The 13,133-nt window shown below is 37.9% G+C and overlaps 1 protein-coding gene across 1 annotated transcript in view; it reads right to left on the minus strand.

The window, feature by feature from the left end:
• LOC134753983 (nose resistant to fluoxetine protein 6-like) overlaps positions 1–13,133 on the minus strand; it is a 47,066-nt gene that overhangs the window by 8,463 nt on the left and 25,470 nt on the right. Inside the window, exons 2-8 of the mRNA XM_063690027.1 lie at positions 7,776–7,957; positions 5,345–5,544; positions 3,598–3,730; positions 3,021–3,099; positions 1,184–1,292; positions 666–821; positions 71–580 (exon numbers count right to left, since the gene is read on the minus strand). Of these exons, the coding sequence (XP_063546097.1) occupies positions 71–580; positions 666–821; positions 1,184–1,292; positions 3,021–3,099; positions 3,598–3,730; positions 5,345–5,544; positions 7,776–7,957 (1,369 nt within the window). The remainder of the gene's footprint in view (positions 1–70; positions 581–665; positions 822–1,183; positions 1,293–3,020; positions 3,100–3,597; positions 3,731–5,344; positions 5,545–7,775; positions 7,958–13,133) is intronic.

Raw genomic sequence — 13,133 nt, forward strand, 5'->3', positions numbered from 1 at the left:
AAATAAAGTCTCAATAATTATTAAATCTAGTTTTAACAATCTTCTGTCGATTTAATTGATTTTTACTTACTTCACTGATATCAACAGCAATATTATGCCCACGACATAAAATTGCGTGTCATTGGCCATGTACCAGGACCAAACCATACACATTTCACGCTGCGAGTACAGGTTGTTGATGTAGAGTAGATTTCTCCACCAGAACTGGTCACAAGTGACGTGGTCGTACTGTGCCGGCTCAAACACTGAGTGCGAGTTGGTATACCGAAGAGTGATCTCGTTTAAACCAATAACGAAGGCGTACGCTGGTGACAGTCGCACAACTCGATACAAAAACAGAACCACAAAATTCTTGATTAGACTGAAAAATTCTCCCTTCGTATATAACTTTCCTTTAGGTTTCTCTAGTAAGTCCTGACAGAACGAACTCTGGCTTATGACGGATACCGATAAAGCGGAATTCGTGTAACCGTTCATATTTTTGTTAATGTCCTGTTTATCTTTCTGCTGCTTCACTTCTTCTTTTCTTGCGGCCTTTTTGTCTTCGGTTCTTAGGAACAGGACTGTAACAAGTAGGCCACTGGAAACAAAAACAAAAATTTAAGATAGATACAATGTTATTTACTTGTAAGTGTCCGGTTTATAACTATTTTCACTAAACGTACCTTATGAAGAAGAAACTGTCCACGCAATAGGAAGCGTTGCCAACAGATTGGTACATGAAGTTCCGTTCTATTATAGTTCTCATTGTCTTGTTCGTAGAGATGTAGAATACAGTCAGGTAAGTATGTACCATTATCACCCATACCACCGATAAGAATCTGGAATACGTATGTTAAGATAACATTGGGATGTCTTTGTACACTGAGTTTGTACATGACATGTTGATATATCGAGCGTCCACAACATATTTCTCTCCGAAATGTATGGCAAATCAGTTATTACATAAATCGATAAAACATATTTTATGCTTACCTACGATAAAGCAAACAAGTTAGATTCAACTGTATAAATGAATAGAGAATATCGCCTAAGAAGTATAATGTTTTTTTCTACATTTATCATATGCTCTGGCATTTAAATTGATTATTAGTAATTAATTTAGTGGAAATGCTTGCCTCACAGTAAATCAATCCACGCAGGTTGCTTGGATTTAGGTTGAAATTAGTAGTTCAGTATGTACCTGATTCCATGTAGTGAAGTGAGCGCTCCGTCGGTGGGGCGATGCGTGCTGAGGATGGCGCGACCATTCGACAGCATCGAGAACGACAGTAGCACCTCGGTCCATGTCCCTGCGCATTAAGCTTTTAGGCTCATAATCGCACTTGTGCGGTAATGTTCGATAATCCGATCGAATTAAGATTGTAAGTAATTGCTAATAAATATGCATGGAGACGGACAGACCTTCTTAATTGGTTGAGTAGCTTTTACAACAAGGACTGGAGGGCGCCGGCGCCCCGCCGACCACCTACCAGGGACCGGCCGACGGGGCTAGGGTCGAGGGTGCGGCGGCAGGCAGTATGACAGATGCAGGACTTTTACTGTTTTAACTATTTAAATTTGATTAATATGTAAATTTCGCTATTTTCCTTGCAAGTGTATTGAAAATCGTCGTGTGAAACGCGTGTGAATTGATCATTACACACATCGGCTTTATTATTGCGCTCTCGCTTTCAGGTCGCGCGCACAATATCGCCTCGTGTGTAATGACCATCGTAACACACTTGTATCACAATGTACTTTGCCTCAAGCTTAGGTGCCATTATAGATAGAAAAATTCGCTAAAGCCTCTCTTATCTGCACGTGAAGTGTTCGCATAGACTTTCCATATTTAAAATTGGTAAAATGATGTAAAGTCTACAGACTCATTATACTCCATCCTGTCTTTATAATTTAATTTTCATAAAGATTACACAGAAATAGTTGTCAAGGTCAAGTAATTTACTTAATTTTTTTTTATAAACTGTAAGTATCTTAATAACTACATGCAAGCGAGGCTTTACTTAAGATTATTCCTATACAGTCGTAAATTCATTATACACTCAAATTGTGACACAAAATATAGGTATGAAGTACCAAATATAGGTATCATGTACTACATTCGTTTGTCGCATTTTTAAATGGTCATTACGAGGGTTGATTCGAAAGTTGTTAGCTGCTCCAGTTCTATTCTACTCATTCGTTTATACTCAGTATATTTCAGTACTTATTCAGGTGGCGTAAAATTATTTTTAGAGAACGCTTAAAAGGTTTCATTTCAGTATTTTAAATTCGGCGGACTGATAGTCAGTGGGCCCCTTAATAGTAATTAATATCCCTCCCAAAATCGTATAAATAATATTCAGTTCGTATGAATAGAGCCGAAGCTGCTGACAACTTTCGGACAAACCCTCGTATGTCATACGGTTTTTTGCCCCAATTACTCCTAGGGAGGTAACAATAACATTTTTTTTATAAAGGAATAAGTACGATAAACAAATCACCTTACCTCCCCAGGATTTCCAATAATACCCTTGACATATTTTATAACATTGATGGCAAACAAGCATAGTTACGCTTGCTATTTCAAGCCTACTTACTTTGTTTATGTTTCCATACTTTTAGCATGGGATGTACATAAAGTTACCTATGTCTTTCCTGGGGGTATACGCTATCTACATCCTAAGTTTCATGAAAAGGTAACAGACAGACCAACCACATTTGCATTTATAATATTTTAATTCTAATCTAAACTATTGTAGTTAACCCCTATTTTGTAGAAAAGAAAACTGAACCGACAAAAAAGTCCATGTAATTATCGAACCTGATGCTCACAAAATTTTACGGGAATCGTATGGGATATGCGACCAGAGAAGAACAGCACCAAGTTTTTGAATTCAACCTCTCGCCTATAGCAAGTTTAAAGTAAATGTTCAATATTATGTAGAGAGAACAATATACCTACCGATTATATAATATTACATCACGGCAAATTGCCGGCAGCTGTCGTAAGAGTTGCAGTCGCAAAACAGTGTACTAACCGCAAGTTTCCCGGCGAAGGTCTCTGTCTTCATTGTCTTTGGTTGAGTTCCCATCGGCTTGATGTGTGCCGTCGCTGACCTAAGAAATTGACACAATTTTATTTACATAATCGCTTATGCGACTGCATTCATTGCCTACGGAACCGAGGCCAAGGTCCGCTTAGAAAAACGGTTTTTCATTCATCAACCTTCATTCTTGTCCTGGGTATAGCGTTGGTATTAAAAATCTTCGAAAATTGCGTTACGTAATATTTGAACGCCCTCTTACCTATTTATTTTTATTTAGATGTATCATGAAATAATGATAAATTATCTACCAAATCAATAACAATATTTATTTAACAGTCATAATTACCTAGACTACCTACTAGAGTTTAACCTACCATATCAAAAGAAATGTATCGGGGACCTTAGATGAAGTTTTTTACTTTCAATGATATTTTAACATTAAATTTGTGATCAAAGTAACCACTCCTAAGCGATCAAAATCACCCCATGGTGTAAAACTCAAAAAAAATCGCCAATATTATGATTTGCAGATACAGTGAAATATAAAGAATATAAAATGATGCGGTACCGGTTTGTTGTTGTTATCGTGTTGTGCCAGCTCCAGGTCGCGCGGGTCGGTGCTCTGTTTGAATCGGCGCTCCAAGTAGCCCTCGTAGCAAGAAGCCGTCACCATCAGCAACAAAACTATAAAGGATACGGTGCTGCAATAGAGAAAGGGGCAGATGAAATACATTATAAAAGCTAGTAGGTAGGTACATGGGCGGCTTAGCGCGTAGATTAGTTTAATTTATTTTCAGAAGCAGAAATTGAGAGATGCCCGCTGAGTAGGTATACCTTAAATAAATCACCCAGAGTCGAGACTGTTTAAATAATAGGCAATCACTGATCTGATAGATGACGAGTTTCCTGAAATAATTATAAGGCTCATTACAAAATAAAAACAAATAAAAATTTATACGTATAATTTACGACGCGGTTTGTATGTAGGTAATGTATGTGTCAAATTGTCATGCCCATTGTGTCAAACACACAACTTTCGAATACTTTCGTGACGATAGTCAACAATGATGAACAGTTGAAGTTACAGACGGCGATGTCGGCGTTGAAAAGTTAAAGTTACAGAGGGTCCCCTTATGTGTAGAAGCAGATAATGTATGTAAACACTGACATTTTGTGTAACAAAGTTGTTTTAGTTTTATTTTAGTTCTCTCCCCAATATAAGTGTATCCCCAATACAGTGGGCACAAGGTTGGCGGGCTGACACCATTAAGTGACCCAATGTAAATTCAGCATGATATTATGTTGTTATAACCTCGGCTTTTATTTAACCCTCAAACTTAAAAGGTTGGATATACATGAATGTAACCTATCAGTACAATTCAAATACCTGATCCGAGTAAGCAAAATGTTATCTCGCTTGCCTCCGACTCCTCCGCACGTAATATCCAGCCACACCGCACACCCTTCCGCTTTACAGGCCCCAATGCCATGGTTTTCATATTTGTACTAGGAGTACTTATGTATATCAAAAAATACAATCTCTTTTTATCTCGTAACCTCAACCGCATTTTCCTAATTCAGATTACTCATGAATTTTCGACATCCTACAAAGGTAAGGAGTAAACGTATAATAACTATGTACCTATATAATAAACCCTTATCGTAGGTACTTTATTTACGTAAATTAATTAAATCTGTGAACACTAGAATATTCCATTAGGCAATGTTTGACATGTTGCGGCGAAATTGTGGTCCGAGTCCGTAGTGTCTTGTAAAAACATTCTAATTGATTGTGAATGTTTAAAATGAGGACATTTGCCTAATTATTTTCCTCAATTTCCACGCGGATTGCACTAAACGACAGCCACACTAATGAGCCATTAGTAATGACTATCCATTGTGAATGCCTGTAATCATATTTTATTCAGTCCAATCTTGGGGGTGTTTTCTCGGAGAATTAATGAAACCCGTGATTTATGTAGAAATCACAACGCGACATAATTTATCGTTTTATTTCTGTCCTCCATCGCGGGCTGTTGGAGCGAGCTGGACAGAAATGCATTGCAAACTGCGCGACCCGACGTGCCCTATTTTCTACTTGCTTATAATTTTAAATTATCGTCAAACTCCATTGTATTTTCTTTAATAACTAAAAAGCTCTGCAAAAAATGGTTATTAACAACCGTAATATTACCGACCTGCCTCATGCATCAAGGATGTAACTGGGTAGGTACAGGTACTAATAGATAATTAAATAGGTAGGAATATCCGCACAAAAACATGTGTATTACAATTGCTTATTCATTAATTCTTACCCTAAAATATGTAGCTTTGTGTCGTGCAGTACGTTGTAGGAGCTGGGGACAGGCCGCACGCCGACGGTTCTGACGGAGGACGGCAGGCCAGCGGCAGCCGCCCGCGCGCTAGCCGCGGTCTCCGCCTCGCTCATGATAGCCAGGATGGCCGACTTATTGCACGACGCTGGTAGACACTCGCCCACCAGAATCACTCTGCTCTGAAAGTTTAAGTATACTTCAAATTGTAAAATACCTGCACGGTTGTATTCTCCAGTTAAGTACCTACCTACCTTACCGTTAAATATGATTATATTAACCAAAACATTTTTTTTATAAAACTACTCACTACAACACAACAACTTCATTAGCAGTTAAACTTTACTAAATGCTCTTAATCTTTCCAGGATTCAATATAATAAAGAAAAAAACTCCAAGAATTCGTCCCTCTGCCCTCCCTCTTTTTAAAGTCGGATAAAAATGTTCCTATGACTTGTTTAAATTGTTACCGGAGACATTGTTATTAAAGGTGAAATAATGGTTGCAGGTTGCAGTGTCGTAAAAAGACACCCGGCTCGGCGCCGTCATTAACGTAGGCAGCGTCTCACTTTGTTGGGTTAGGTACCTATGTATGTAAACTTTAACAGGATTACTATTCAGGAACAGCTCTTCCGGCTCCTAATTCAATCTAGTAATCGGTCATGATCTCGGGCACGGTTAGTAATCACAGATGAAACATTATTACTATTGTTACCTATACATATTTTTGCACAATACCAAAAACTGAAATATGCATATCATACGTATTTATGTCAAAACATATTAACTAAATATGAACTAAAGTAATGTATTCCTAATTAACTAAACGATTTTAGTGCCTGGTTAAAATATACTCAAAACTAACGAGAGTAAGTGGAGCTCTCGAGAACCACTTTCCGTGTGTAGTAATTGACTTGACCCTAGAGCTCGACTGAAATCGTAGAAGCTGGTTTTATTAATTGCAGTAACTACGTGCGGTTTTAATAAGCAAATTGAGAATAAGTATATAGGTATGTATGCTCGTATTTTTTGGTGAGCAAATAATATATTATATTATAAATATATTTACCTACATAACCTTATACCTAGAGCAACCGCATGCCCTTAAATAATTCTTCCAAAGGCACATACAATGCTTTCGTAAGCTTCGTAGGCTTTTGTATTTATAATGATTACAAAAGCTTTAAGCCGACTCCAAGTTGCACGGCTAGATAGTAAGCCTTGTAAGAGCACTGCTAGTAAAATATCTATTGAATTTGCTTTAGTCCTTCGCTTAAGTATTTATTGTACGTTTACTGAAATGAAATTCGCTCGGAAAAAAGAAATTGTAAATGATATCATAAATGAATTTGGCACTCCCAATGTATACGAAAACGATACCAAACATGGCCCAGTAGCTTCATTGATGTAGATATTAAGATAAAATCTCGAAAACTATTAAAGATATCGAAAAAATTTACTGAATGTAAACTTGTAGCAAATTTAATAAGCTTTCGTTTTGTTTAAGTAGTCATGTCGCAAAGACGCAAAGTTTCCAAGATATAAGTGAAAAATCGGAAAATGGCCTTGAGACCCCCTCTCGCCCCCGGCACCAGGGTTACGGCCGGGGACTTTTGATATGTTCACCTCCTAACTAGTCCAAACAAGGTTACGAAGTCAAAAATTGTGTTTCTAACATTTCCCTCTATACCTTCTTATTGCTTGGCCTAATGTTAGTATGGCATGTAAAGTCGTCGTCGATAGAACTTGCAAATAATGTAAACAAATATGACAGATTATGTTAGCGTTTGACACCATAACCTAACATTTTTACGAAGGTTATTTTCCCTGAAATATGAATAATTAATATTTAATTTATCTAAAAATTTATATAAATAAAATAATTGAGTATATAGACTGTTGATAAGGTCATGGATGTTCTTTTAAAGAGCGAGATTACGAAGTAATAAAGGTAAAATGGTCTGTTTACATTATTTACAAGTTCTATTGACGACGACTTTAGCCTTGTGGACTCTTGCAGCTTCATTCTTGAAGCTTGAGCTGCTCTACTTGTGAATAAGTACGCCTCTTGAGTTGAAAATAATTATAATTTTTCTATTAAGATCCGCCTGCTACCCGTGATGATATTGTAAGCCTAAGAAATAAGTAACTATAACAAACGCTCAAAAAATGTTTTTCCTGGATAAGCATAATGGCTCCTCTACACGTAGAGAGGGTAGTGGTGTCGGATGGCGATGGGATGGCCACGGTGTCGGTTTTTCATCCGCACATCAAAGGTAGTGGGCCAGCGATGGTGCGTACGCATTTACACATAACCCATCCCTTAGTACGTGCTCTCAACCATCGCATGGCCATTTCGCTGGTCCAGCACTGGGCCATTGTGTAGAGGAGCCATAAGAAATCAACAAGTTACCTGGGGCAAGTGATCCTCGTCTAGCGTGACGTTGATGCTGACCATGTGGAACTTGGTGTCGAAGGGCGGCGTGGACGCGTAGTATTGCTTGAGCTGCAGGTCGCGGCACGAGCTGAGTGAGCCCAGCCAGTACTCGTTGCCGAACATCACGTTCTGGTTGTACTGCCCTGACGCGTCGTATACTGGAACACACGTTCATTACTTTTCTACCTATCTCATGTCAAGATCCGACGTCGATTGACATTAAAATAGATTATTATACACTTCTACTCCAATTGTTAATTATTTAAGTACAGTCAGCATAAAAAGTAGCAGATGAAACAACGCACCAAAAGTATTTGCCACCCTGGAATACTGGAGATAAATCTCTACAATTCGCATTTAAAAGTACGTGTCACCGTCTAATTGTTCTACGTTATAGAGACATACCTATCTCTTTTTGTTAAGCTATTAGGAGAATGGTGCTGGATCTGGTGATGCGATATATGACCGCACGAATATCTAGATACGTGGCCGTATGTCAGCCAAATTCGCATAGCAAAAAGCGCTGCCGTCGGCCGGGAGTAACATTACATCAAACCTCCTAATAAACATCCTTGCAATAATTAAAAATCCATTTGGCCTACACTTTTGTAACGTTGTATGCCTTTGTAGGCCATACAACAATATTTTCAAATGAAAGATTTTGTTACCATTCTTGAGAAAAGGGTTCGATAATCGCTTGGGTTCCTTACCTAAAGGGTAAAATTACTAAGACTCCGCTGTCCTTCTCTGTCTGTCTGTCCTTCTGTCCGTCTGTCCGTCACCAGGCTGTATCTCATGAACCGTGTTAGCTAGACAGTTTAAATTTTTACAGATGATGTAACGTATTTCTGTTGCCGCTATAAGAACAAATAGTAAAAACAGAATAAAATAAATATTTAAGTGGGGCTCCCATACAACAAACGTGATTTTTATGCCGTTTTTTGCGTAATGGTACGTTCGTGCGCGAGTCCGACTCGCACTTGGTCGGTTTTTTTAAGACTACTCACTGATTGGTTTGGCTTAACATTTAATAGCTAATTCATAAATATTTGCATATTTCTCGGATGAGAATTTCTCATGTTTAGGGTGAGATGCTATTTACAAGAACATACCTACATATGTAACTTAAGCCGCAGAGTGGAGGCAGTAATACACTGACAGTAAACCAAATCCTAAAACAAATTGCTTTAGCATGCAAATATTGGTCTCGGTGGGAAGCGGAAGGAAGACCATCTGCTTAGTCGGATTACAAAAATATCTACTTACTACCACAATATTCGAAATCTTGTGTACAAGTTGTGTGTTGTGTATTGTGTTGTTGGGTGTCAAGGCAGGACGGTTAAACAAACTTTGCTACCGACCGAAACAAAAAATTTCACCACATCAACGCGAGGAAAATACTAACTGTAAAACATTACAAATCAAATGAACGCTATCAAATATGGATTATTCAAAATCATCATTTAATCAACATGAGACATCATCCTAGTCAACATGAGGAAACAGCTCATAATTACCATCAACTTACTTTGCCATTCTTGTAGATAAAATGCAAATTATTCATCAGATTTTCAAGAATAAAGAGCCTTTACGAGCTGGTGTAGAGAAAACATTATTTTAGTTCTAATTATTAATAGAGTTGCAGTAATTCAATAAAATATAAGGAAACGATTTCATCTTAATGTGATTTTACTTGAACTTGAGAGAGGTACAACTCTACTGTAAATAAGAAAGTGATAAAATTGTTTGGAAAACTCAGGTTAAACGGAAGTCCTCGTTTAGGTAGCTACTGAAAAATAATCTTTCAAGTCGAAATGAGTTCTTTTCTCGTACAATAATGATTAATGAACGTACGTGCCGGCCGGGAGGTGGGGGCATGCCTCCACTCCGACACAGAAGGGATGTAAAGACCGCGCTTCTCTAATAGAATAGTCCTATTTAAGTCAGGGTGGCAGCTTGGACGAGCCGCGCGCAGGTTGATCGTTCACGCGTGGTGTTCCGCGATTCCCAGATTTATAACCCACATTTATTAATTTCTTGATATAATTGATTACCCTTATTCAAGTTCCCGAATTGAAGATGCTCTGAGGTGGATGTGTGGTGAGGGCTCAACAAAATCCGCAACGAGTACGTGCGAGGCAGCCTGGGCGTGCGTGACATCGCCGACAAAATGCAGGAGAGTAGGCTGCGATGGTTTGGTCACGTACGTAAGGAGGAGAAAATTTAAATTTAGCACTACGATATTCCATCCCCGGTAAAAGAGGCAGAGGTAAACCGAAAACAAGATTTAAGGACGTAGTGCTAAAAGATATGATTGAGTGCAAAGTATCCGAAGACGACGTCGGGGATAGGGCGAAGTGGAAGCGAAAGATACGGAAAGCTGACCCCATCACTACGTGGGATATATAGCTTGGAAGAGAGATATACGAGTATATTACCCTTGAAAACCAGTCCATTCTTCTCTGTATTGTGTATTTTACAACGAGGAGGCCATGCGGAACCCCTGCTCATACAAATAAGTAACGATAATATACCTCTTGGACAACTTAATCCAACCCTGAATATGTAAAAATACCGTACTTCACTTTTTAAGATCAGAAATAGAATATCATGCGTTTTCCGTCAAACGATTTATGTGAAGACTATTTTTAAGTGGCTACGCTCAAACGTCATGTGTATGCTATATTATTTACTTCGGGCGCGAGTTTAGGAGCGTCGCTGGTTGAGCTAACAGTATCCTATAGTGTATTGCGGAAACTGCCTGCTTGCAGTAAAATAACTCGAACCCTCCCTGGCCAGCGGCGTAAAACAAACCAGTTGGTAACTTTTGTGGCTCATAAAGGTACAGTAAAATATGCCATTAAGGGTCCTGAAACCAATATGAATGTAATATCGGCGTCCTTTAGGTGGATAGTTTATAAATTTAAACAAAATAAAGACCGACTCTATTTCCATTTGTTAATAAAAAAACACAAAATATTTGACAAATACCTATAGGTCGTGGACAACTGGATGCTGATAAGCAATAATGTGTTAACCCACATAAACACCATTTTGAGAAAATGGCGTCTAAAGTTTTTTTCGTTATTTTTGAGTGTTTGTTCTAAAAATTAAAGATTTAGTTCAAACTGTTGTATTTGTCAGGGTAAATAAGACTAATAGTAGTGATTTATAATTATAATATTCGGAATAAATTTAAATGTATCGTAATAATCCCATTTTTAGGGCTCCGTACCTTAAAAGGAAAAAACGGAACCCTTATAGGATCACTCGTGCGTTTGTCTGTCTGTCTGTCCGTCTGTCACAGCCTATTTTCTCGAAAACTACTGGACCAATTAAGTTGAAATTTGGTATTTATATGTAAGTTTGTGACTCAAAGACGGACATGTAACATAACAAATTAATTTTAAAGACGGGGGCCACTTTTAGGGGGTAAATGAGAAAATTAAAAAAAAAGTTTAGGGTTTATTAAACACATTTCACGCACGTTTTACATAAAAAATACATTGTTTAATTTGTGTAATGTACGGAACCCTTGGAACGCGAGTCCGACTCGCACTTGGCCGGTTTTTGTTTATTGCGAACTGCATGATGACGTGAAACTTTCTCAAGAACGTGTCATTATACTTAACCAAAATTTTGCTAACTGTGCAAAACTGCCTTTGAACTTAAAATCAACATGTTATAGCACATAACTTGTTGTTGTTCAACACTAACTTAATACAAATTTTATTTTGCAATAATCAATCAAGCCTCATAATGCTTTTGATATGTTTTTCGATTTGCAAGAATGATTCAATTCTAGCAAGTTATTTAAAATCATTATAATTATAAAAATAACATTATTTTACGAATGTGCGTATATTCAAATTGTTGAACTTGGCATTTAAAATGAATTGCTAAGAAAAACTACAGCATTTAGCGATTTTGTTTAATTTATTTCGGCAAACTTACCTAAAAAATAAAACCCTTAAAATCTAGTGTGATTACGCATTATAAATACCTTATATCGATTAGCATTAATATTTATCTCTTGAAAAGTGCAACAATTAATAGATTTGTGCACTAAATTCGTAAAATTACTTATTATAAACACAATTTTATGCAGCACTTACGTACAGAGCGCTTCTGGTAAAACAGAACTAATGGGATGTGATTTCCGCAATAATAAGTTAACCTTATTATTTCTTAAGACATTATTGACATTATAGTATGTGTTCTGTCCATTACTGCAATAAGTTAAGGTACTAGACGCATTAATGCAAAACAGCCAATACGTGTTAACGGATTTGTCTTAACCTTTTTTCCTTCTTTTGGAATATTTATAAATTTCAAATCACTAAGGTCATTTTTGCAAAATGAAGTAGAGCGTACCAGCTACAATATGGCATTAAAAATCTCATTTTTGAAGTTTTGTGGGTTGACACATTATTGCTTATCAGCATCCAACTCGCCTTCGCAGCATATGCGCATGCACGTAAAATTGATAGGACAACACGGTTATTTAAATTACTCGGGCATTTTGCTTTCGTATGGATGTTCTCTGCAGGTCGCAATCCTTAACCAATTCTCGTGAAATTTTGTGACCAGATTCTATGATTAGATATATATTTTTTAGTCTAAATGTTTTATACTTTAAATATTAATAAAGTATTAGCGATAATGTATACTAAAACCAAATGTTGCTGATTTTCAATATTTTACTAGAACATGAAGGCCCCAGACCAAATACAGGGTTATTATAAGCCCATAAAATCCTTATCCTTTATTTACTGGGGTTATAAAACGAAGCGAAGTGAAGGGAAGCGCTGGTGGCCTAGCGGTAAGAGCGTGCGACTTTCAATCCGGAGGTCGCGGGTTCAAACCCCGGCTCGTACCAATGAGTTTTTCGGAACTTATGTACGAAATATTATTTGATATTTACCAGTCGCTTTTCGGTGAAGGAAAACATCGTGAGGAAACCGGACTGATCCTAACAAGGCCTAGTTCACCCTCTGGGTTGGAAGGTCAGATGGCAGTCGCTTTCGTAAAAACTAGTGCCTACGTCAATTCTTAGGATTAGTTGTCAAGCGGACCCCAGGCTCCCAGGAGCCGTGGCAAAATGCCGGGATAACGCGAGGAAGAAGAAGACTGGGGTTATAAAACACGAAGCACGACCTGCGACGTGTTGCCTCCCTGTCACACATACGTACGAATTGACAAGTGCGCCAGAGGCAGCACGTCGAACGTAGTTCGCGGTAAGCCCTCTGAACATTCGCTGATGGGGCGGGAGGAGGATTTGCTCGCAAGCGGGTGAGATCATCTCGTTCATTATTTAAACAATATATAAGGATC

The sequence above is a fragment of the Cydia strobilella genome, chromosome Z (assembly GCF_947568885.1).
Source record: "Cydia strobilella chromosome Z, ilCydStro3.1, whole genome shotgun sequence".
Taxonomy (NCBI): domain Eukaryota; kingdom Metazoa; phylum Arthropoda; class Insecta; order Lepidoptera; family Tortricidae; genus Cydia; species Cydia strobilella.